Here is a 24681-nt window from a genome sequence, read left to right on the forward strand (position 1 = left end):
AAGGATAATTTTGCAATATGCAATGGATGATTTTGTTCAAGGCATATAAAGAAAAAAATGTTTAAGTGAAACAATTATTAACTTCAGAGGAAACAGAAGTTGCGCAAGAAAGAGATTTCCATGTGCGTGTATTATTCCTGGTAATAAATCTCTTTAATAAATCACACCTACATACACATCCACACCCTGCTGGTTCTTCGGAGAGCCCTGACTAGTCCAATGGCCACGAGATAGTTAACTCTGGGAGAAGTGGGAGGCATGAGGAGCATCCCCGCGCGTGTGTGAGACAGAGAAACATTTTTTTTACTAATAGTAGGTACTGGTTGTGTAGTAAAAAATAAAACAACAAATCTGAATTGTCTAAAGAGCCTCTTATTATCAGCTTCAGAATGATTTTGCAAGGTGCAATGTGGCCACTATGGAGGTGGCTCGTGACACCCAGTGCTGTTAGGAGTCCGAAAAGGAGGTCCCACTGCAGACAGGGCACAGCACCCTGGACCCCCCTTTCCTTAGTGAGCATTTTCCACAGGCTGGGCAGTGGGGCCATCGCCCCCAGGGTTGGGGAGAGCACCGTTGTTCCCCGAAACCTCTTCTGCAGAAAATCCCACAGGGGTGGGGGGAGTTGTTCCCCAGGCCCTCTGCCCCCACCCACGGCCTCCAGCAGAGCATCTGTGCTCCAAGCCCCCCCCCCCCCCAGCCTCCCTGACCTGCATCCCTCAGGATCAGTCTCAAGGAGCAGCCATCAAGGACTAAATGTGTCTCTTCAGGAAACCCCCTCCCCTTTGCTCCCCACATCTCCCAGTCCTGAACTACCAGTTCACACAATTCCAAGTACTTGCATCTTCTCTCTGTACCCTGCCGAGCGGGCTCCACATTATAACCAGAACAGTGACTTGCCAAAGGAGGCAGGACTGCAGTGTCTCTGGGGGTCCCAGATGCTTATGGCCCCCCCTCCACTGTGCCCCAACCCCACTCCACCTCTGTTTTTCCTTCCTTTGAAACCCCCAGTGGAGAGCTGGGAGCGGGGCGGGGGGACGGGCTCCTAACCCGTCACGTTCCGCCTCATCTCGCACACCCAGCGCTGCACCTGCTTGCAGAAGTTGTCATTCCAGCGGCCATTGGCCCGGACTTCAGCACAGTCTTCACCTCCGCCCACCTCGTGGCCCTGCCAGTCGTCTGGTTGGGTGGCCGCCCAGTTCCTAGGAAGGCAGGGTATTGCTCGAGCTCTGGCCCCCACCCCCACAACCCTCAGCCCCCACCTCAGAAGAGCACAGCCGAGGAGGAAGGGTCCTGGGAGTGAATGCTGCGGCCTTGAAGGGACAGGCTTGGGGAATTTGGGCCCCAAGGGAAGGATGGGCGGGGACAGGGGCAAAAGACCAGGTGGCTGTCTCCAGGCCAAACTAACAAAGCGGAGGGGGAGCCACTTACTTGTAGCTCTGCTGATAGTCGGTGCCGTCCACCCATCTCCAGGAGCCCTCACTGTCGGTGAGACCTATCCAGGTATCGAAGGGGTTGGTGTGTTGTAGGATGAACTTCTGGAAGACAGGTGGGGGGAAGCTTCCAATCCTCTGAAGCTCGAGCAGACAGTAGCTGTGGCTGCCTCCACCAGGCCCAGCTCCATCCATCCCCAGGCTGAAGCCTCAGCTCCCTACACAACTGTTCCTGCTTTTTCTTCTGGAACAGGAGTTAGGGTTTAGAGGACTTTGCGGGGCTAAGACTCGTGCGAAGTGCTTTACGAAGATGATCTTATTCGATCCTTAGAAAGCTCTCTAAATCAGGTACCCCGGTGATTTGCACTTCGCATGTGAGATCAGGGGACTCGCAGTAGTCGGCAGAGCCCAGAAAGTCCAGGGCCCACCAGGGTTTGTGACCGCTGCCCCCTGACCGACGCCCCACCTCATTCCCAGCTCACAGCTGCCACCCCAACCCTCATCCTCTGCTGTCCTCTGCCCACCACCTCAAATTCTTGGAATCCTGACTCTGGCCTCTGTCCCTGTTGCCCCCGTGGAACTCAATGCCCTTTCACGATCTCGGTGTCACTCCCCTCTCAGGGGCATGGGTCCCTGCCCCTGCTTCTCTACATAGCTGTCACTTCTAGAGTTTTGCCAGGCTCTGGAGCCTCCAAGCTTGGGCCCACTCCAACTTGGCTACATGGGGTCCAAGATCTGGGCTGGAAATAGGAGGCTGCTCGGGTTGTATGGGCAGGGACTGGGGAGAAATTGGCCCTGAGACAGCTCCCCCAGACTCATACACCCCCCCTAGGTCAACAGAACCCCCCCCCCCCCCACCAGTGGCCTTCTCTTTACAGATGGGACTTAAGCCCCATGGTTTGGGAGGGTGACAGAAGGAAGGTGTGGAGGAAGGAAACAGAGGGGTAGCTGGACTAACATACCCGCTTCACTCTTCCCTCAGCGAGTGGAGGGTCTACGATCCCATTTGGAGGGAAATTTCCTAATTCCATTTGCTTCCTAGATACCCAGTAATGATTGCAGACCACCCCCTGTGAGCACAGGTATGGCAGTGCCCTCAAATTCCAGAATCCTGCAAACCAGACCATGTTCTGTGCTGGAGGAGTGGCCCTCAGAGGCTGTGGGGCTGCCTCACAAATTCACAGGAGTCAACAGAGCTGGAGGCAAAGTGCTGGAGCCCAGGTATTCTATTCACTGCCACCTGCTGCCCCGTCCCCTGTTCCCGCCACGGCCGGAAGCTGAATAACTGAATGGAACACAAATTGGCCATATCCAGCCCTCTGTGTTGAAGACTGAGGGGAGGAATCAATAGTGCCAGATGATTGGAGAAGACAGTCCAGGAGAATTCATCTCCCCTATTCCTGGGTAAACAACAGGCAAGAAAGAATGGCATCCATTCATAAACATGGCAGAGGGGGGATTATCATGGAACTTATGCAAAAAGTAGAGAGGAGGAAGATGAAGAGGAGGACAAGGAAGAAGCAAGAACTCTGATATTAAGAATTGACGTAAAAAAAAAAAAAAAAAGAATTGACGTGAGGGCACCTGGGTGGCTCAGTGGTGGAGCGTCTGTCTTCCACTCAGGGTGTGACCCCAGGGTCCTGGGATCAAGTCCCGCATCAGGCTCCCTGCAGGGAGCCTGCTTCTCCCTCTGTCAGTGTCTCTGCCTCTCTCTGTGTCTCTCATAAATGAATAAATAAAATCTTGAAAAAAAATTAAAGAGGAGATGAATGATATAAAATATCAAAGAAGACCTCCAAGAGGAAAGATGACACCATGGTAAAGTGAGGGGAAGAAACCCAAGAGAAAGATTTGAGCCACGGGGGACGAGCCTAGGAACTCAGCAGAAAGGTGAGTCTGGGGTGTGAAGGATGAGCTTGACAACAAGACCGCAGCTCAGAGGGAAAGGAAAAGACAGGAGCAATGGCTGTGGGCAGCAGACAACAGAGGGATGTTTGGATGACCCGTTCCAGAGAAAGAAAGAGAACACACAAGAAAAAAAAGTTCAAAGAAAAAATAAAAAAAGAAATGTTCAAATTTTTTTCAAAAATATTTTAAAATATATATTTAAGAATTTAGGAAACCTCCAAAATGTACGAATTAAGAGGATGCTCCTGGCCCCAGGGCCAAAATACAGAGAGAAGGGGCAACAGCAAGATATATCTGGATGAGGCTAATGAAATTCAAAGACAGAAAAGACTCCAACTATTCAGGCAAAATGCTTACAGAGTCTCAGAGAAGAAAGAACGAGACATTAGAAACTTCAAAGTTGCCAAGAGACTAGATCTTCATTGCTCTCCCCAGAAAAAAGTGATAATTATATGACGTGCTAAGGGTGTTAGCTGATGCTATGGAGCAATCACATTGCACTACGCGCATTGGATCCCTCAAACGTATACAACATTATATGTTGATTATTTTTCAATTTTTAAAAAAAGAACGAGGCAGGGCACTTGGCTGGCTCACTCGCTAGAACATGGAACTCTAGATCTCAGGGTCCAGGGTTCAAGCCATATTGAGTGTGGAACCTACTTCCAAAAAGAGGAGACATTTGAAGAAGAATCAGCGGGCTGGTTTCCTTCTTCATATGGAAAGTCAAATGAAATCTTTGATTTTTTTTTTGAAGCTAATCAATCTCAGCCCATTGTTTAAGATTATCACAGTAATCACTAGTATAGCCCAAAATAAGTGACACCTAGTTGGAGATACCATAGGGGAAAAAACAAAAAAGAATACATCTCACACAACAAATGTGAGGAAACAAACGGAGGACATTGACAGAAAAGAAGACAGGCTTGAGATTAAATGTGTCTATTAAAAAAAAAACGTAGGGGATCCTTGTGTGGCTCAGCGGTTTGGCGCCTGCCTTTGGCCCAGAGCGCGATCCTGGAGTCCCGGGATCAAGTCCCACGTCGGGCTCCCGACATGGAGCCTGCTTCTCCCTCCTCCTGTGTCTCTGCACAACCCCCCCCCCGTGTCTATCATAAATAAATAAATAAATCTTTAAAAAACCATAAATGAGGTACACATCTATTAAAAGAAGACTCTTAATCAGTTTTTAAAAATCAAAAACATAGGGCACCTGGGTGGCTCAGTGGTTGAGCATCTGCCTTCCGCTCAGGGCGTGACCCCAGGACTCTGGGATTGAGTCTGACATCCCAGCAGGGAACCTGCTTCTCCCTCTGCCTGTGTCTCTGCCTCTCTCTCTCTCTCTCTCTCTGTGTGTGTCTCTTGTGAATAAATAAAATCTTTTTTAAAAGAAACTGCCTGGTACAGAGCAAAGACTCAGTGATTATCACCAGTCATATCCTCGTTTTTTAAAAAGTCCACTACCTACCCTAACAGCTTGGTTGTCCGTGGTGAACTCTGGTGTTGGGGGCAGTGGGCAGGAGAGACCTGGAATGCTCTAGAGGGACCCACTCACCCACGGCAGGTGTGTCCCTGGGAATCCTGCCCACGCGGTCCCTTATACTCAGTGACCCCCTCATCCCACATCCAGCAAGAAGGGACTGAGCGTCTGCACTGTGTTCTTCAGCCAAGCCCCTGGCCCTTGGATCCTGTCTCCTGACCTGTCGCTGGTCACCCGCTCACCTGCCCACCCCCCACCCCCAGCTCCCGGTTGTAATGCCCCACCTCCTAGAATCGGTGACTGTCTCACCACAGCCTTCCCAGGGCTGTGCTGGACTTCTGCTTCTGGACCCTTCCTTTGGTTCCCAAATAACAATAAAGCAGCGGGACCAGCCTCCCAGCTGCACCCTGGGAAGGGTCTAGTCTCACCTGCTCCTCCCTGGAGTTAACGACCACCAGGTGCGCACTCTCCAGCTGGCAGTACTTCTCGGCCTCCTCCCAGGTCTTCCCGGAGCGGGAAAACCAGTAGCAGCTGCCCTCGTACTCCAGCCAGTTGACCGGGCAGCAGTCGGTGCCTGCGGGGGGGCGGGGAGGGGATGGGGCGGGGGGATTAGGTGCACGGAGGACGCGGGCACGCGGGGCCTGCGGACTCCCCTCCATCCCTACCGTTGCTCTGGAAGAACGCCACCTGACACGTTAGGATGCGCAGGTCCGAGGGGAAGTGCTTCAGGTGCAGGAGCAGGGTGGCGTGATCTAGGGCACCAGGGAGGGTGTGATGCGGCGCGCTGGCTGGGGATGCGCGCGCGCGCACACACACACGCACGCTGCACGCACTCGGGAGGGTGTCTGACCTGCCTTCACGTCCCTCTGCTGTTTCTCCAGCTTGGCTTCCAGAGAGGTCAGCTGGCTACTGGCACCGCTCCCTGAAAAAGGAAAGCTTAACCATTTCCTCCTCCCTTCGACCTCTTGAAGCTCCCTCCATCCTCACCCACCCTCACTCACCCTCACTCCAGTGCTCCCGTGACCTCCGCCCCGACTCCCCCGCCCAAGTCCCCGCAGTGACTTTGCAAGGCACAGACCTGCCTCCTTCCCACCCAGCCCCTGCCACACTGCAAGGGGTCACAGTCCCCTCCGGCCTCACAGATTCTGTTCTCTCCACCTGGCACGGACCCCCACCGTGCTCGCCTACCTGTCCATCCTTCCGAGCCCCTGAGCCCAGGGGTCAGCATCCCTGGAAGCCTCGCCCAGCTTTCCCGGCTGGGCCCCCCACCCTGCATACCCGGCCTGGGGCTCCCAGCAAACCCGGTGTGGATGAGCCGCGGGGAGTCACCCACCCACCATCAGAGAGGAGGACACCGAGCTCCATCAGGACCCCTGAGGAGAAGTGGCTGAAGTTCTCTTTGAGGATCCGAAGGTCCTCTTCTAGCTGAGCTCCTTGCCGGGAGGCAGGCAGAACAGGACAAAGTGGAGAGGGCAGCGACCCAAGTGACAGCCCACGCCCAGCCACGTGCCCCGCTCCGCCCCATCACCCGCCCCCACGGTTGTCCCAGCGCTGCCTCTTTCTGGCCCCTCTCAGAGCTCTCAGAGCCATCGTAGGCCCCTGGCGCCACCCCATCCCCCACGGCACCCCACGACCCTCACGTTGGGACCCGATCACGCAGATCGCCACCAGCATCAGGACGTTGAAGCCTAGGACAAGCAGACTGAGGCGGAATCCAGAGCAGAGACGCTGCAGCAGAAGGGGCCGGTGGGGAGGCAACCCTGCAGGAGATGGGGTGTCAGAGGAGAAGCAAGGGGACCGGCCGACCTGGACAGTGGACACGTGCAAGCATCGGGGAGACAGAGGTCTGAGGAAGTGGAGCCCTGGTGGTAGATGGGGGTGAGCTGTGGGGGGAGTTGCTGGGCTTTGACCCCAGGGGTCAGGCATTGCACACATTTGCACACTCACCCCCATGTGAACACATGCAGATGTGCACACACAGCAACTCAGGTGCGTGCAACATGAAGGCACAGGGTAGTCACATCACCTGTGTGCAAAACCCCGGGCTTGGACCTGGGGACCCAGAGGCCAGGCCCTGCGTTCTTGCCACCCATGCCTGGGCCCTCAGAAAGTCCCCACAGGAGCAAACCCCTCATTCCTGGGCCTTCCACTCCCCAGGTCAGCCCTCTCAGCCCTGTCCTGTGGCATCCCACCACCCCCTCCCCCCCATCCCTGCTCCCATCCTCACCCCCGCCCTGGAACCACCAGAACCCCTGCTCCCTGGCGACCTCTCCCCTCTAGCCTCAGCACCTTGCAGAAGCCTCTCCCTGCCCTTAGCCAGAATGAACCCCTGACCCCCCCACACACACACATGCTTTTCTCACTTTGCTCTCACACTCCACACTGTGCACACACACACACTGAGGCATGCACATTGCTGCATGCACACTCGTTGCCCCTCGCATGGTCCCATCCCCACTGGCCCCTGCCACCCTCGCTTTGGGACCGGGTTATGTGGCCGGCCACCAGCAGTGGGACGTTGACACCCAGGATGGGCACACACTCTCATTAACACTCTCACACTCACACACATTAACACACACACTGTCTCGTACACACTCTCCTGTGTGGTAGCACACGCTGACACATCTTCACACGCGTACACACAGACACACACAGTGTCACACACTCACAAATACACCTGCAGTTTCACAGGCACTGGGTGGCTCCCCACCCCCCAGCCCCTGGCCAGTGTGCCCTCCCCGCTGAAGCTCCTGAGTTTGCATTATCCACCTGCAAACAAGATGCTTCCTCTTTGCCTCAGACCCCACTTTCCCATATCCTCATCCCATCCTGGGCCAGTCGGTCAGGGGCCCAGAGTCCTCTGCCCAGTGTACCTCCTGCCACCATCCTGCAGTGGGCACTCCCTGTGCGGGATCACCCAGACCTCCTGAGATCTTTACACCAATGACTGTCACCATCCTCCACTTCAGACACACTCAGGACCCCATCTTGATTCACAGAGGCCATGTCTTTGACCCCTCCACTGCCCGCTCCCCTCTCTGGGTACAGCCTCCCCTGTGCCTGTCACCCCTTCCCCTCACACCCGTCCCATCGCCTGGGCTTCTCTCCACACAGAAGCTCTTGCTGACCACAGTCATCCCCATCCAGCTAGGACCCCAGGGCTCAGTCCAGCTTCTCTCTCCAACCCTGTCTACTCATGAGGCCCCTGTCCTGCTTCCCAACCTGACCTGTGATCTATGAACCCCAATTCTGGGCTGGCTCGGTGATCTGTGCCTGCAGGCCTGAGATCAGACCACCTGTGGCTGAGTCCCGCTGTGCCACCAACTAGCTCTGAGGTCTCGGACAAGTCACTTGGCCTCCGGGTGCCTCAAACGTCCTCGTGTCCATTTCCAAGGGGTAGCTAAAAAGCCAGACTCACAGACATCAGGAGTAGAATGGTAGTCACCAGGGTCTGGGGAAATGGGGAGCTGCTGTTCAAGGACTATAAAGTTTCAGTTACACAAGATGGATAAGTTCCAGGCACCGCATTGCACCTGTACTGGAGCTCACGACCTGCGTTGGCACCCTGAGTCACTTGTGAAGAGGGCAGAACTCATATTACGTATTCTTATCACAACTTTTTTAAAGATTTCATTCATTTATTCATGAGAGACAGAGAGAGGCAGCGACACAGGTGGAGAGAGAAGCAGGCTCCATGCAGGGAGCCCAATGTGGGACTCGATCCCAGGACTAGGATCATACCCTGGGATGAAGGCAGGACAATTTTTTTTAATGGGAGTAAGAAGGGGCACCTAGGTGGCTCAGCCAGTGAAGTGTCTCCCTTCGGCTCAGGTCATGATCCTGGGATCCTGAGATTGAGTCCCACATTGGGGGTCCCTCTGCCCCTGCTCCTCCCCAGCTCATGTTTTCTCTTCTCTCTCTCTCAAATAAATAAATAATATATTTTTTTAATGGGGGTAAAAGGAGTAGCTACCAGATTGGATTGTTCTGAGAACAAAATGAAGTAAAACACACAAACTGCGGGCCAGGCAAGTTTGAAGGTAAAAGCATAGGTTTGCCGGACGGACGTGGAAAGCCAGAGGCTAGATCCACCCTCCACACCAGAAACGACCAAGACAACTATGAGAAGCCACCCTTTCTCAAGACACTTGGATCTCAAGCAACAAAGGGCTTGGAGGATCCCTGAGAGACAGGGAACAACGAGAGGAGCCCAGTGGTTCTGGCTGCTGCAAAGGGAAAGTTTTCAGGCCAGGCAGCGGGGAGGGGAAATCCAAGCAAAGCCCAGCAGGCTGACTCCCTGGGGTGAGGACATGAAATTGAGAGTCTGGGGAGTGCAAGGGTCAGAGAGGAGAGAGCTGCCCACAGAATCCGGGAGGTCTGCAAAGAGCTCCCCCCAAACCTTAGCAACATCCTGAGCACACAGACAGGCCCCAGGATGGTGCTTCGGGAGTGCTCCAGACCCGCCCAACATATCATAAAAGCAGGGGCGTCTGACTGGCTCAGATGGTCGAGCATCTGACTCTTGATTTCAGATCAGGTCTTGATCTCAGGGTCTTGAGTTCAAACCCTGTGTTGGGTGTAGAGGCTACTTAAAAAAAAAAAAACTTGCAAATGTAGGGGCTGGTTCAGATGAAGAGCATGTGACTCTCGATCTCAGGATCATGAGTTCAAGCCCCACGTTGGATGTAGAGATTACTTAAAAAGTTAAATAAACTTAAAAAATAAAGTAACAGATTTTCTTTAAAAAAATCATAAAAGCAAAACCCAAAAGTATCAAATTGACTAAGTTGCTTAACCGCACCCCCAAAAGAAAACTCAAGGTTATGCAGAGGAATAGAAATATATCCAGCACACAATGTGGTAAAATTCACAATGTCTAGCCCGCAATCAAAGATTACCAGGCATACAATGAGGCAGGAAAACACAACTCATAATAAGAAGGTTAATAAATGTATCGAAACTGACCCAGGGCACCTGGATGGCTCACTTGGTAAGGCGTCTGCCTTCAGCTCAGGTCATGATCCCAGAGTCCTGGGTTCGAGTCCCATGTCTGGCTCCTTGCTCAACAGAGAGCCTGCTTCTCACTCTCCCTCCCCCTGCCTCTCCCCTTGCTCGTTCTCTCTCTCTCCCTCTCCCTAATAAATAAACAAAATCTTTAAAAAACAAACAGACCCAGAATGGACACAGGTGCTAGAATTAGCAGACATGGACATTAAAACAGATAATATAACTGTGTGCTGTTCACAGACATGAGCACAAGTCAAGGAAGATACTTAAACATCCCAGGTTGAACTCCTAGGCATGAAAACCACAGTGTCTGAAATGGAAAATACACTGGGTGGAATGAGTGGAAGATTTGACATAAATAAAGATCGGTGAACTTGGAGACACAGCAATATTAACGATATAAAAAGAAACACCGGGAGAGAAAAGACTTTAAAAAAACGCAGAGGTCATCAGTGAACCTGTTGGACCCCGAATATTATAGTCCTTGAAGGAGAAGAGAGCAGAGCAGGGAGGGAGGCAGAAAATGGGTGCTGAGGAAAGAGTGGCCAAAACATCTCCAAACTGGCTGAAAACTAGGCATCTAGAGCACGAAGAAGAGTGCAAGCTGTCCTGGGAAAGCAGGTGAAGGGTGTGGGTGTCACTGTGTGCCTCTGTCTCCTGCCTTGCTGCCCAGCAGGCCTTTTGGGGTGAGCGCCCTCCTCCGTGAAATCCAAGACCTCCAGGCTCTGCCCCAGCCTCCTGCTTAAACTGGGAATTGGTGCCCCCTCAGGAGATCTCGTGGGGAGTGGTCCCTGCTCATGCCCAGCTCACTACCAGGAAAGGAGGAGCCGTGGTGGGAACACCTACCCCTCCTGCTGCCCTTGCCCTAATCAGCTCCCATCCACCCCCCCATCCTGCAAGGGCACCAGGTCCCCTGCTGTCCACCAGCCCTGGGAATGAGGGTCCCTCCCTGAGCCCCCTGTCTCCGCAAGCCTCACACCATCACCACACTCCTTGCAGCTGCTAGAGGAGGATCTAGGCTGGGAGCTTAGGGAAATGGAGTGGAGGGCCCAGATCGTGCTGTGCCCAGCCCTCAGCTCCCCCCCACATACACACTCTCCTGGCTGCACATGCTTTCCTGGCACACACAGGCACGCATGCACACGGCACACACACGTACACACACTGCTCAGGTTAGGAGGAAATGTGCGTGCGCACACACACATGCACACATGTACACATGCACACACATGCACACATGTGCTTGCATGCTGCTCAGGTTGAGAGGAGGAGGAGGAAGCCGTGTCCAACATTCCAGTTAGTCCCTCGCCTCAGGGCAGACACCCTTTCCTGGGGTCCCCGGGGTAGAGAGGAAGGTGAGGTCAGCGGGCAAGCAGTGGAGACAGGCACCCTACACCCAGAGAAGTCTGGTCCCTGGTCACCGGTGAAGGTGACAGAGACCCCAGAGCAAGAGAGCAACCGGCAGCTACTCGGAGGAGGTATGAAACCCCAGAAACTAGACACTCACTTCTGCAGAACCGGTCTTCTCTCCTGGGGCCATGCCCGCAAGGACCCGGCCCCTCACCTCTGCCCAGCTGCTGATCGCTGTCCTCAGAGTCCAGCTGCTGGATGTCTTGGCAGTCCTTGGCCATACTGGGTCCGGGGCAGGAGCTGGGTCAAGCTGAGGCTGGGCTCCTGGCTAATGCTGGAGGCTAATGCCGGCAGAGGTCCACGATGGGTTTGGATGGAGGGTGGGAGCAGGTCCAGGCTACCCCTGGGGTCGGGTTTCAGCTTGGAGGTGAGTGTGGGGCTGAAACACAGCTGGGTCCTGTCCCTTCTGGGAGACTGCTCGGCTGGCAGTGCCATGGCCAGGAGCCCGCCTCCCGCACTCCTGTGGACTCAGCCACCTCCCACTCCTCCCTCCGGCTCCCGCTGCCCCTGAACTAGGGTCTCCTCCACACCAAATATCCCCAGTGCCACCTGCCTCCCCAACCTTAGTTACCTGTTAAAGTAGGGCGGCCGGACTCCCAGGTCCCTCACGCAGCCCAGGCCCCAGGACAAGGAGGCACCAGAGCCAGGAGAAGTGGGGCAGGGGTACCCGGAGTGGCTGGTCTGGGCGAGAACCCCAAGCCCGTGTGTCCGAGTGTCCGAGTGCTTCTCACCTGGCATCAGCTGCCCCTGGGACTTTGGACAGTAAATAGAAGGGGAAATGGGGTTGGAACTCAGGCAAAGGGTGGCGGGGGCGGAGGACATGACTGTGTCTGTTCCTCCCAGAGAAAGGGGTCTCCTGGCCTGTTCCCCATAACCCCCCACATGCCAGCTACCTCGCTCCTCACTGCAAGTTTGGGAGGAGTCCGGTCCGGGGGCGCTGGGGTGCAGTTCACTGGGCTCCCCTCTGCCCCTCCCCCCTTCGCTTCCTGTCCCAGGAGTTCCCAGAACTGTTGGTGTCTCCAAATATCCTGGCCAGGATCACAGGGGCCGGTTCTCTGGTCTTGCCCAATGTGCAGGCTCAGCATCCGGGCTCCCCAGCTCTGGGCTGGTTCACCTCCCTCTCCTGGGAATAAAGCCCCTCAAGGACCAGGGCATAAGGGCAGGGGCACCGGGTGGCAGCAAGCGGCCCTCCCTGGGCAGAGGGATGGAACTTCACCAAGCCCCGTCCTCACCTGTGCTAAGTCATCTACATGTGACTGTCCCAACACGCCCCCCCCCCCGGTGGTGGGCACCTCTGTGGCCCCCACTGCCCAGGGGAGGGAATGGGCCCTCAGGAAGAGTAAGTGACCTTCCCTGGGCAGAGAGAAGCTAATCAGGGGAAAGAGGGGGAAAGTCAGGCCATAAGACAGAGGTCTTCACAGTCCTGTGGAAAAGGTTGAGTAATGGGGCACCCGGGTGATGGGGGCACCTGGGTAATGGGGCACCCAGGTGATGGGGGTATCAAGGTGATGAGGCACCCGCGTGATGGGGGCACCTGGGTGGCGCAGCAGCTGAGTACCTGCCTTCGGCTGAGGGCATGATCCTGGGGTCCTGGAATCAAGTCCTGCATCGAGCTCCCCACAGGGACCCTGCTTCTCCCTCTGCCTGTGTCTCTGGCTCTATCTTTGTGTCTCTCATGAATAAATAAATAAAATCTTTAAAAAAAAAAAAAAAAAAAAAGAGCTGACCAAGTGCATTATCTACTCCATGCCAAAGTTGACCAACTGACATCTGGGAATCGGGACAGGAAAGGGGTTTTCTCATTGGCCACACACCTCAACTGGATTGACTCCAAGTTTCTGGGTTCAACCACCACTGCCCACCCCCAACCTGGTGAGAAAGGACAGGGAACACGAGAGACATCCCTTGCCTCTTTTCTCCCTGTTTGAAACTCAGCATCTTAATTTTTACCAAAAGTTGACATGTCCTTGGACTATTTCTGAAGGTATCATATGGTCTTGTCACTTTTCTATTGGGTTTTTCTGATTTGGGTTATGGAATCCTGTTTTATTTGGTTGATACTGGTTTAGGTGGGGTTTTCTTCTTTCTTTCTTTCTTTCTTTCTTTCTTTCTTTCTTTTTTCTTTTTTTTTTTTTAGGTGGTGGAGGACCTCAGGCACAGAAAGTCAGGTTAGTCGTATTTCTGGGTTCATGGATGCCCCACCTTCCTCCAATCTCCCCTCCTACTTTCCCTCCTCTATCCTGTTCCCCCAAACCAATTCTACTCTCCATGCGCAGTCTCCAAAGACGGTGGCAGTCAGCTTCTTCCCTTGCCATGCATGCAAGTCACACCGGCCGCCGCCTGAAGAGCCAGAGTCTGTTTCCCCTCCCCTTGAATCTGAGCTACCTTCATTGCTTGCTGTGGCCAGTAGAAAGTGCTAGAAGTGAGCCCAGTTTTGGGCTCAGCCTTCAGAGACCTGGAAGGTTCAGTTTTCAGCCTTGGACGCCAGCCTCCATGCTTTAGAGAAGTCCAGCTCTCCTGCTAGAGAGAGAGGCCTGGGCTGGAGGTGGGGAAGTAAGACAAGATTTGGAGATTGAGACAGAGAGATAGAGAGACAGAGAGAGAATGACCACACAGAGGAGCACGGAAGCCCGAGGACGTGTCAACAAAGCCTTCCAGGAGCTTCCAGCCCAGCACAGCCAACAGCTGAATGCCCCCACGTGTGTAACCCTGGCCAATACGACGTGGACCACCTCGTCTCACCCTACCCAAATTTCCAGCCCCATTGAACCTTAAGACATAACAAGTAGTCCTTTGTTTCAAGCCACAGAAGTTGAGGTTAGTGTGTTTTGCATCCATAGGTGACCCAAAGAGTATGCCTCAATGGGAACCTTTGTAAAATACGTGCTGGAGTCTATGTGTCTCTCTGCTATCTACATAAATGGAACTTTTATGAATCTTTTTGTTCCTGACCTTCTTCATCCAACAATACGTGTTTAAGATCTGTCCGTGTTGCTATTTGTACAATCTGGCTTGTTGCTATGAACCCCAGGGTGGCATGGATTGGAGTTGATTGTGCTTTATTTACCCAGTTCCCTAGTAATGAACCCTAAGAGGTTGCCAACCGCCAATAACCACAATTAACACCACACTCATGGTTCCCATCATGATCCCATGAAGACCCACGTAAGAAGTTCTCTTGGAGCCCTACCCAACAATGAAAGCACTGGGTCATCACAGAAAACTCTCACACTTGGGATCCCCGGGTGGCACAGCAGTTTAGCGCCTGCCTTTGGCCCAGGGCGCGATCCTGGAGACCCGGGATCTAATCCCACGTTGGGCTCCCGGTGCATGGAGCCTGCTTCTCTCTCTGCCTCTCTCTCTCTCTCTCTCTCTCTCTGTGTGTATGTGTGGCTATCATAAAAAAAAAAAAAAAAAAAAAAAAAAACTCTCGCACTTAATTCCAAGCACATGGACATTTTTGCACGGATGAGATCATATCCACAATATTTTTTTAGTCACCTTCTTTCCCTTTCTTTCTTTGCTTGCCAGGTCCTCCGCCTCCCCTACACATTCCCTCACGGCATCTTCCGTCCCTGCTCCTTCTAGGAGAGTATTAATAACCCAGAAATTACCTTTCTTTCTTATCTCTGCTATTAAAGGCAGAGATCTAGAGATGGGGATCTAGAGGAGACCTCCCTTGTGAAGTACACCTGGGGTCAAATTGCAAGATTGCAAAGCATTCTCAAGCTCTATTTCACTGAGACCCATCAGGGTGCAATTTTCCGGAATGGCTGTGCTGGGTGATGTCCCCACTACCAGCCCAGTTAGGGACCCCACCTTCTTCTCCATCCTTCCCAACTCTTGATATTATTCAACTTCCCAATTGCTACCAATCTACTGCCCTCTTCCAACTCCCAAATTCCACATTTCTAGTTAAGAGTGGGCTTGGACACTTCTCCAACTAGGTACTAGTCATCTGGGTTTCCCCTTGTGTGAGCTGCTTTCTCATATCCTTCATCTATTTTCCTATTGGGTTTCCTGAATTCACATTGTGAATCAATCAGAATTCCCATTGTATTTCTGTTCTAGTTACTTGTTCAGAAAACAAGAAAGAGCTTTTGAAAATTTTTTAAAAATGATAATAATATTGCTGAAGTCAAAAAATCAGCAGGAGCTTTGGAAAATAAATTTTAGGAAAGCTTCCAGGAAAAAGAGAGAAGGGATTGGGGGGGGGGGTGCGAAGAAAGAGAGAGAGGAAGAGAGAGTGATCAGAAGGACAGAAACAAAAAGAAAAGTTTTGTTAATGAGAAAACAGCTGAGTTAGAGGACTTTTTTCCCTGGCCTCATATTTCTATATATATTTTTCATCAGGGAAATTCTCTGGGCCTCCTCTCAGCCCCCTAGCCCTGCACTCCCACCTAGGGAGGGAAGCATGCCTTGTGGAGCTGCCTCCCACCCACCTTGTAATCTGCTCTGCTACAGGGCAGATAGGTCTGCCTAATTCTTGGATGAAATCTTTTTTTTTTTTTTTTCTTGGATGAAATCTTAACAAGTCCTTTTGATTTAAGAATTGTTTTGTTTTGTTTCATTGTTTGTCGGGTTTTTTTAAAGATTTGTTTATTTATTCATAAGAGACACAGAGAAAGAGAGAGAGGCAGAGACACAGGCAGAGGGAGAAGCAGGCTACCTGTGGGGAGCCCGATGCGGGACTTGATCCCAGGACCTAGGGATCATGCACTGAGCTGAAGGCAGACACTCAGCCACTGAGCCGCTCAAGTGTCCCTATTTTGTCAGTTTTGATTTAAGATTTTAAGCCAAATCCACCTTTCCCTGCTTATCAGCAATACAGCCAACATCTCAATATCCACATAACTGTCTACTGTGTCCTAGTTCTCAAGTGGTTTCAAACGTCAGAGGAGAACAGTCTCTTCTTCTATTCGCCCTGTAGAACCTCCACAGGTAACATAAAAGATCAACGTGGAGAACCAACATCCTCCTCGTAGGAGTTCTGGAAGGAAAAGCAGGAAGTCAAAGGGAGAAAGTCATCAAAGAAATAATGCAAGAAATTCCTTTGGAATGAAAATGTTGAGGCTCCAAATTCAGATAACCTACAAATTAATTGCTCAACTTTTCACTGAAGAATGACCCAGAATGCACCGTGGTGAAATTTCAGAATACCACGGAGGAAGAGAAGGTTCTGGAAGCTACTGGAGAGGAAGAGAAATCAGCTACAAAGAAACCAGGAGAATGGATCCCACTCATCAGCTGTTACATCCAACACTGGGAAATGCCAGGGAGATGCACAAGCTCCAGCTTCCAGGGGAAATTTCCTTCATCCAAGAATGGTAAAGCCAAATGATGATGGGGGGGCCTAGGTGATGGGGGGCTCAGTGGTTGAGTGTCTGCCTTTGGCTCCCAGGGTCCTGGGATCAAGCCCTGCATGGGGCTCCCCGCAGGGAGCCTGCTTCTCCCTCTGCCTGTGTCTCTGCCTCTCTCTGTGTGTCTCTCATGAATAAATCAATAAAATCTTTTTTTAAAAAGTGCAATTGGTGGTTCTCACTTTGCTCAGCTTATGAGAACAATAACCACACTTATAAACCAAACATATAAGGAGGTTCAAAAATGAATTTTAAACTATATTTTACAAAGAGACTACTGATTTTTTTTAAAGCCAGGTAACAGTAAATTGACTTTTCTACAAATATGCAGCAAATATCAAAAATTCACCTTGAGGTGTACCTGGGTGGCTCAGTTAGTTGGTTAAGCATCCAACTCTTGACTTCAGCTCAGGTCATGATCTCAGGTTGTGGGATTGAGCCCTATGTTGGACTCCGTGCTGAGTGCGGAGTCTCCTTGAGAGTCTCTCCCTACCCTTACTCTCTCTCTCTCTCTCTCTCTCTCTCTTTCTCTCATAAATAAATAAATAGTAAATAAAATCTGTAAAAGAAAAATAGACCTTGACATTTGGGTGCACATGCTAAGGGACCGGGGTCGGGGCAAGCCGTCAGGAGAATGCACCAGTCATGCCAACGGCACCCACAGTAGACCCCACCCTGACTCCAGTCTCACTGGGCACAGAGACCAGACACAAGCACCAGGCTCAGAGGCCATGAAGGGGATACCCCGCACCCTGGCTGCCCTATTCCCACATCAGGAGGGTCTGTCACCACTACCACCAGCCCTCCTCCCTCCTCCCCTCTCCCCTGCTCTCTGTCTTCCATAGCACTGGTCTCCCTGTAATATATCATGCATTTGGGGGTACTTAGCTTACTACTTTCTGCGCATCCCAGAGGCAGGCACCCTAGTCCCCTGGCCTGGAGCGGCCCCTGTGTGTGGTCTGCCCCCAGTGAGCCCGTGCCACAGGAGTGCGCTAAGGGTCTTGGTTTCCCGCGGTGTCCCACGTTCTCTCTCCCTGCCTGGACTCCAGCTTTTTGGGCTCAGGGACCACCTTCCCTACACACCACGTAACCTCCTGGCTGGCTGACCTCGCAGCGAGTCCCTGCCCCAAGGCAGCACTGGGAAGACCTGGAGGTCAACCACACACAAGTCAGAACTCTGGTTCTGCCGCTTACCAGCCCTGAGCGCACTGGCCAAGCCACCCAAGATCTCTACGCCCCATTTTCTTTGGCCTGAAATGGATACCATCCTACTACCTGCCTTGGTGATGTGCGCATGGAAATGAGCAGGGTTAGGGGGAGGGAAACTGACCCTGAGCCTTAACACGCCCAGCTCCTCGCAAGGGCTTCCCAGGGATCTACCCCGTGCTTGTTCTTTCACCTCCTCCTATTGCTGCGGAGACCCCTCTCCTCTGCCCTCCCCCCACCCCATCTTCAGGTGCTCAACTTTCACTTTCATTGACTCCCGGGGGGCCCAGCTTCCTGCTGCTCAGGAGGGAGGCTGGGAGCAGAGGAATGAGGGCCTTCAGTGACCATTTGGAGACATCAATAATTTGGAGAACTCAAGTGTGGGAAGTGGAAGGAGGCGTGCCCCTTCTGGACAGCCCCCCACACACACACTTTTAAGTCATTTTTTGAGGAATCCAGCAGAGCCTGCAGGGGTGGTGGTGGTGGAAGTCCAGATGGCCCCCCATGCCCACCCCCAGCCCAGGCCCCACCTCTGGCCTTACCCAAACCTCAGTCTAATCTGATCCCAAGACCAGCTCCAAGCCCGAGGTCTCTGCCCCACCCGCCCCAGCCCCACTGGAAACATCGTCCCAGCCCCAGTTCCAAAAACATGAAATGCTGTGGGACATGGAGGAACCAGAAGCCACATGCTAGAGCTTCCCTGGCCCCCGTGCCTGCTGGGTCTCCGTCATCCTCTGCGTCCACTTCACTCTGTGCCTTTGTCTATTCCCCTTCCTTGCCCCCCTCCAGCCCCTTGGGCTCCCTTTCTGCCTCTCTTCTTATCTGCTCATGCATCTCACAGCAGACCCTTGTGAAGGTCAATTTGGAGGGAGGTCCCGAGCTACTGGTAGAGTCCTCTGCAGGGGCAGCATAGGACCGTCCAGCATCCCAGCATCTAGCAGGGACCTCAAGCCGCCCATCTCCATCCACAGCAAGCAAACTGAAGTACAAGGAGGAGAGGGGAGGGTCCCTCAGCCCACCCTGGATGCTGGATCTGGACCAGACACAGAGGAGGAGCATGTGCACCAGCTCCCTAGCGCACTGTAACAATAGCACACACCACACAGTTTTGTTTTCCCACGGTCTAGGGGCCAGGAGTCCAAGATCAGGGTGCGGGCAGGGCTGGATCCCCCTCCCAGGCCTCTTTCTGTGGCTTGCAGTGGCTGCCTTCTCACTGTGCCTTCAAGTCTGAATCCCTCCTCTTATAAGGACACCAGTCATGCTGAATCAGGGACCTCATTTTGATGTAGGAAAGACGGCAGGGTTCGAAGCCAGCGGCCAAGAAAGATTTCTTGAGACATCTTTGGTGCAAAAAGGTGGTTTTATGAAAACCTGGGGACAGGGCCCGTGGGCAGGAAGGGCTGCACGGGGTCACAAGGAGGGCCCGTTATAGACTTTCAAGTCGGGAGGGGGTCAGGGAGAGCCTGAGTCTCTGGGGAATTTGGAAGCAAGGTTCCCGGGACCCTGAGGGGACCAGCTATTGTCGGGAAAGGCCATTTATTACCGGCTAATAAAACCTGAGGCATGAGACCCTTCAGATGTACATCCGTGGGTCAGATGCCTGGGGCATGATCTTGGGGGTTTGAGAGGAAGGAAGGTTCTAAAGGAATTGTTCTGTGTTAAAGCAGACTCACAAAAAATAAAAATAAAAAATAAAGCAGATTCACAGGGTCCTGAGGGTGGGGCTAAGGTTGCCTTTTGCCCTGAGTGACGGGTGAGCATGGAGGCCGCTGAGCCCCTGGAGTAAGGCCCCCTGCCTGATTCAAGGACTGGTCAGTGGGCTGTAGGCAGCACGGAAATTTAATCACTTCTCTTCTGCCTTTGTTTCCCACATCAATTTCATCTTAATTACCTCTTTACAGACCCAGTCTCCATGCAGATGGGTGGCTCAGTAAGTAGCTCAAATCTAGCAGGCTGGTGTATCCACGAGGAGGTTAGAGAGCAAGGAAGGGGCTAGATCCTGTGGGGCTGCAGGGCCATGGAAGGGGTTTCCGACTGCTGCTCCTCCGTGAAACGGGATGAGGTTCAGCAAGGAAAGGACGTGGTCTGCTTTTCAATTTGAGGAGATCCTGAGGATGGAGCTTTTAGGGGCAAGCGTGCAGGCTATGGGGCGTGTGGCAGATGGCAGGTGCACACATCCTGGGACAGATGTGATGGGGTAAGGCCAGGAGGTAGCAGTGACCATGGGGAGGAATCAGAGGAAGGAAGACCATGACCACGGGCAGGGACAGTGAGGCTTCGAGTATAGCCCAAAAAGTGGGTAGATTGAGTGAGTCAGGAAGACAGAGGGGGCGTGGATTCCTAAGCAGAGTGGAAACAGGAAGAGGAGAAAGCCCGCTCGTGGGACACAGAGCAAGGTGCCCATTGGACCCTGAGGTGTAGATGTCAGGCAGGTTTACTCATGCTCATCCGGGTCCCGGGGAGCCTCGTGACCCCAGAGCCCAGCCTCTGCTCCTGCGGGCCAGCCCCTCCCAGGCCACGGGCTCTTCTGCCCAAGGCTGTGTCTCCTTCCCAGGCCCTGACCTGGGGTGCGTGGCTGTGCGGGAAGCTGGGCCCCTGCATTTCTGGGGGTGGGGGCACTGGAGAAGGGGGGCAGTAATCCCCTCCTCAACCTCCAAAACAGCCCCTCCCATGGCAGAAAGCCCCCAGAAGTGCAGTCTGTTCTGCAGACTCACCACCTCCGCCTGAGAACCTGGGATGTGGGGGATGGAGATGGGGGGCAGAGGGGAGGCTAGCAGGTTCTTAAACCCTCGATCCATCCCCCTCCGCTGCTCTGCAGCTCTGCGTCTGTGGCCTGCCCACGGAGGCTCCTTCTCCCTACCTGGCTCACCAAACACACCCAGAACTCTGCAGGGTGAGGACAAGTGATGCTAAGAGGACACAGATGCTCTCAGATGCTCACAGGGACACCAGGAGCTAGAATGGTTGGAAGTGCTCACCTGCTTAGGGTACTCAGGATGTCAAATGTCGGGCACTTGGGGGGTTCCAGGGTTGAGTGTCTGCCTTCAGCTCAGGGCGTGATCCAGGGGTCCTGGGGTCGAATCCCACATTGGGCTCCCCATGGGGAGCCTGCTTCTCCCTCTCCCTTGCTCCCCCTGCTTGTGCTCTTGCATGCACACTCTCTCTGTCAAGTAGATAAATAAAATATTTTTTAAATCTTTTTTTTTAAGATTTATTTATTTATTTATTTATATGAGAGAGAGAGAGAGAGGCAGAGACACAGGAGGAGGGAGAAGCAGGCTCCACGCCGGGAGCGTGGAACAGATGGCAGGGACTCAATCCCGGGACTCCAGGATCACGCCCTGGGCCAAAGGCAGGCGCCAAACCACTGAACCACCCAGGGATCCCAAATATTTTTTAAAAATAAAATAAAATACTGTGGTAGGAAGAACACTGGTGGGGACATGGAGTCCCTGGTGGGGCAAGGGAAGGTGCTGGGCCATGAAACAACCACTTTGGCAATCTTTTTTGGCGATGTCTACTCAGTCTGGTCACATGAGCCAGGAATTCCAGCACAAGGGGTAAGCCTGATAGAAAGGGGTCTCCCATTATCACCAAAATGCACGTACAACATCACAGCAGCGCTCTTCCTAATAGGCAAAGGCAAGAAACGCCCCCCTCTGACAAATGCCCTTGGGCAGCGCAGCCAGGGTATGTTCCTGCGGCGGGACACTGTGTGCAGCAAATCGAGGTGGGGGGACCCCCACCCTGGGCAAGGACGAGAAGCCAGCCTCCAACGAGCTCATACAGGGGGGTCCATTTCCTCGAGGACAAAACCGGGAAGCACTCTCCTATCCTGCTAGTAGTTATGGGGCTTAGCCCCATAACTAGGGGCTAGTTGATTGAAAAGGGAACACTGCGGGTCACTGGGGGGCTGGTAGTGACCTTTCCAGATCGGGCTTCTGGTCGCACACGTGTTCAATTTGTACAATCAGACCGAAGCACGTGTGCAATCATAGAAAAAAGATTTTTTCTTTCCTCTGCCCCCAGCTCCTGACACGGAGCTCCTGAAACCCTTGTAAACTCCTGGGAGCCTCCTCCATCCCCTCAAAGTGACTCTGGGGGGTGACTCCTGGTGGGCTCCTGGCCTGGCTCCTGGCTGGGGTCCAAGCAGCAGAAAGACAGAGCCAGAACTGGAGGCTTAGAGTTTCCAGCCCTGAACACCCGTCCCCCAGAAAGGGGAGGGGGCTGGGGACAGTTAATAATCCATCATTTCCATGTGGGATCGCCTCCGTGAAACCACAATAGTCAGGGTTCTGTGAGCTGCTGTCACAAACCAATTAAACCCACACAGTGGGTGGTGGGCACCCCTGATCTCCAGCCCCCAGGGGTCAGGGGCCCAGGTGCTACTGGGCTTGGGACTGGCATCTGGAAGAAGGAAGGGGTGGTCTTGTGGGACTGAGCCCCTAACCTCTGGGGTCTGACACTACCTCCAGGCAGACCCCCAGCTGATGGGGGGGAATTGCTTGCTGTGGGGAAAACCCTCCAGACATCTGGTGACCAGAAGTGTCAGGAAAACTGGGGCGTTCCCTACACAGAAAGGGGAAAAAACTGAGTTTTTCCATTTTAGTGCATTTCTGTAAAACGTCTTTCAATCACTGAGATAGGCGTTACAGGTCACTTCGTGTTTGGGGGTGTGACTCTCACCTGCCAAGTCTTGGAGAAGCTGGGTTTGTCTTTCCTGGGTCTCTTATCTCCAAAGACTCAGACGCCAGTGCCACCATGTGGCCACAGCCGCGGGATGCTCCAGTCTCCGGGGACCCAGACTCCCCCGCTGCCCACCTGCTTTCTTTAATACCACGCCTCACTCCAAATGTCCGAGGCAAAACTTTAAACAGTCATTCTTAGTGGTAAAAGTTTTCGAACTTTAGAAACTTTTCCCTCTGACCGTTTTTTGTTCGTTTGTTTCCTAACTTGGATGTCCTGACTCTAGCTGGAATCCCAGACACCTTCAGAACTCCGACGCAGGTGGCTCACCCACCGGAAAAGCCTGCGAAGACCCTGGAGGTGTCCGGCCAGCAGGGCAGCAGAGGGCGGAAGTTTCTCTCCGCTTCAATCCCCAGATCTCTGGGGAACTCAAGGCCCGAAACCAGTTCGGAGTTTATAAAATCTTGATAGAAAGAGGCCCCGTGAGAAAGGACTTCACACTCTCTCCAGCTTCTAGCAGACCTTTGCTTCCCTTCTCTGTTTTAGTAAAATTAGGAATGGGGGGATAGAGGGGGGGCCCACACACCGAGCATCCCCGCTGCTACCCCACGGGGCCCTCCCAGCACAGGACAGTCCCCCCGGCCCCCAGTCTGGGGAGACAGCCCCCCTCACCAGGAAAGCCCACCTGCCCCCACCTGCTGCCATACAGGCGCTCCCCCCAGCACCTCCCTGGGGTGTCTTGGCAGCTGCCTTCTTGACAAACTGCCTCAAGAAAACCTCAGGAATGGTTTGCTTGAAGATCAGATGCAAGTGCAAACCGATCTTCACCCATCAGGGTTTTAGAGCCTCACTAACTCGGCAGGTTTTTGAGACAAGCTCAAACTGGTTTCTTGGCTTGCAGACTGGCCTGAGCAAGAAGCCCAGAAGACCCTGATCTGGAAGGGAAGTGAGGACCTTCATGGGGCTGGTGCTCGCAGGCAGGCCGAGGAGAGGGGTACCCCTGTCGCCCCCACCCCCACCCCCTGCCCAGAAGCTGAGCTGAAGGACCTGGCTGCAGAGCCTGCTGCCCCGTCCCTGGCCCACAGCCCTCGCCCAGCCTTGGGAGCTTCTGACCCTGCGCAAGCCCTGCCCTCTCCCACCTGGGGCTCAGCCCTGTGACCTGGGAACGCCATCTCGGCCCTGGGCAGGGACCAATAGCTTTGCACCTAATAAACCTTCTTTCTTTTTTTAAGATTATATTTATTTATTTGAGAGAGAGAGAGAGAGCAAGTGCACAAGTCCAATGCAGAGTTCGATCCAGAGACTCTGGGATCACAACCAGAGCCAAAGGCAGACGCTTCACAGGAGGAGCCCCCCAGGCTCCCCAGCTTCTAATTACCTTTTAATAATGAAACATGGCACCTGATTAGAGGAACATGAACTTCCGTTGTTTACCCAAGCTGATATGGTTCATAAATTCCTTGTACAGGTGAGCTCGCAGAAAACCTCTGGCTCTGCCGGAAGCCCTGCCTTCCTGCCCTCAGCTGCAAAGTCAGGAGCCAGCAGCCGCCTGCTGGGCGGGGCAGGACGGGCCCAGCGGTGCCCCTCCACCAACACAGTCCCCTCCAGGGGCCTCCCTCCCGCAGAGCCGGGGACTGGGGACCATGGGCACTTTTCACAGGGGCCACGGCACTTTTTGTCGACTAAAGAGATGATTTGTCGACCATCCCTCCATGAAGACATTAAAGCTAAAATTGGCTTAAATGAACAAGAGAGACCCCAGTCACTTTCCTTTAGAGGTTTAACATCTTCAGAAGAACCTCCCTAACCGACATAGGTAGCACAGAGAAGGTCTGCTCTCAGGGCAGGTGCCATGGGGCCCATGGGGACCCCACTACAAGCAAAGAAAGATTCACCCCTAGTGACCCTGGGTCTTGGTCAGCTGGGGCTGCTATAGCAAAATCCCACAGAGTAGGTGGCATTTGTCCCCCCCAGTTCTGGGGCCGGGTGTCCACAGGTTCAGGGTCTGGTGAGGGCCCACGAACTGGTTTGCAGACACCCACCTTCTTGCCACATGGCAGAGGTTGGGCAGGCACTAGTCTCTTTCTCTTCTTAAAAAGGTCTCTACCTGCATGACCAAATCACCCCCCAAAGGCCCTGCTTCCAAACACCATTCCACTAGGGGTTAGAGTCTTAGTGCCCGGACTCGGGG

General features: G+C 53.4%; 1 protein-coding gene across 5 annotated transcripts; it reads right to left on the minus strand.

Annotated features, from left to right (window-relative positions):
- Positions 1 to 134: 134 nt before the first annotated feature.
- ASGR2 (asialoglycoprotein receptor 2) lies at positions 135 to 12858 on the minus strand. Of its 5 annotated transcripts, none has more exons than XM_041772412.1 (10): positions 12797 to 12858; positions 11810 to 11991; positions 11336 to 11519; positions 6459 to 6578; positions 6156 to 6251; positions 5669 to 5740; positions 5484 to 5570; positions 5247 to 5392; positions 1429 to 1535; positions 135 to 1199 (listed from the first exon to the last, which is right to left on the minus strand). In XM_041772412.1, exons 3-10 carry the CDS (start codon positions 11457 to 11459, stop codon positions 1043 to 1045), a joined length of 909 nt encoding a protein of 302 aa, XP_041628346.1. In that variant the 5' UTR covers positions 11460 to 11519; positions 11810 to 11991; positions 12797 to 12858; the 3' UTR covers positions 135 to 1042. The 5 variants fall into 5 exon arrangements, with proteins under 5 accessions (XP_041628346.1, XP_041628347.1, XP_041628344.1 ...); XM_041772413.1 differs by lacking the exon at positions 12797 to 12858 and adding an exon at positions 12132 to 12255 and having other exon boundaries at positions 1429 to 1492; XM_041772410.1 differs by lacking the exon at positions 12797 to 12858 and adding an exon at positions 12132 to 12253.
- Between the last annotated feature and the right edge of the window lie 11823 nt (positions 12859 to 24681).

Source organism: Vulpes lagopus, chromosome 10 (assembly GCF_018345385.1).
Source record: "Vulpes lagopus strain Blue_001 chromosome 10, ASM1834538v1, whole genome shotgun sequence".
NCBI classification, from domain to species: Eukaryota; Metazoa; Chordata; class Mammalia; order Carnivora; family Canidae; genus Vulpes; species Vulpes lagopus.

Coding starts and splice junctions, on each gene's coding strand:
- ASGR2 (XM_041772412.1), bottom strand. CDS start 11,459: ATGGCCAAGGACTGCCAAGACATCCAGCAGCTGGACTCTGAGGACAGC. Junction 5,741..6,155: donor CGGTGTCCTCCTCTCTGATG/GTGGGTGGGTGA, acceptor TTCCTTTTTCAG/GGAGCGGTGCCAGTAGCCAG. Junction 5,393..5,483: donor GGCGTTCTTCCAGAGCAACG/GTAGGGATGGAG, acceptor GCCCCCCCGCAG/GCACCGACTGCTGCCCGGTC.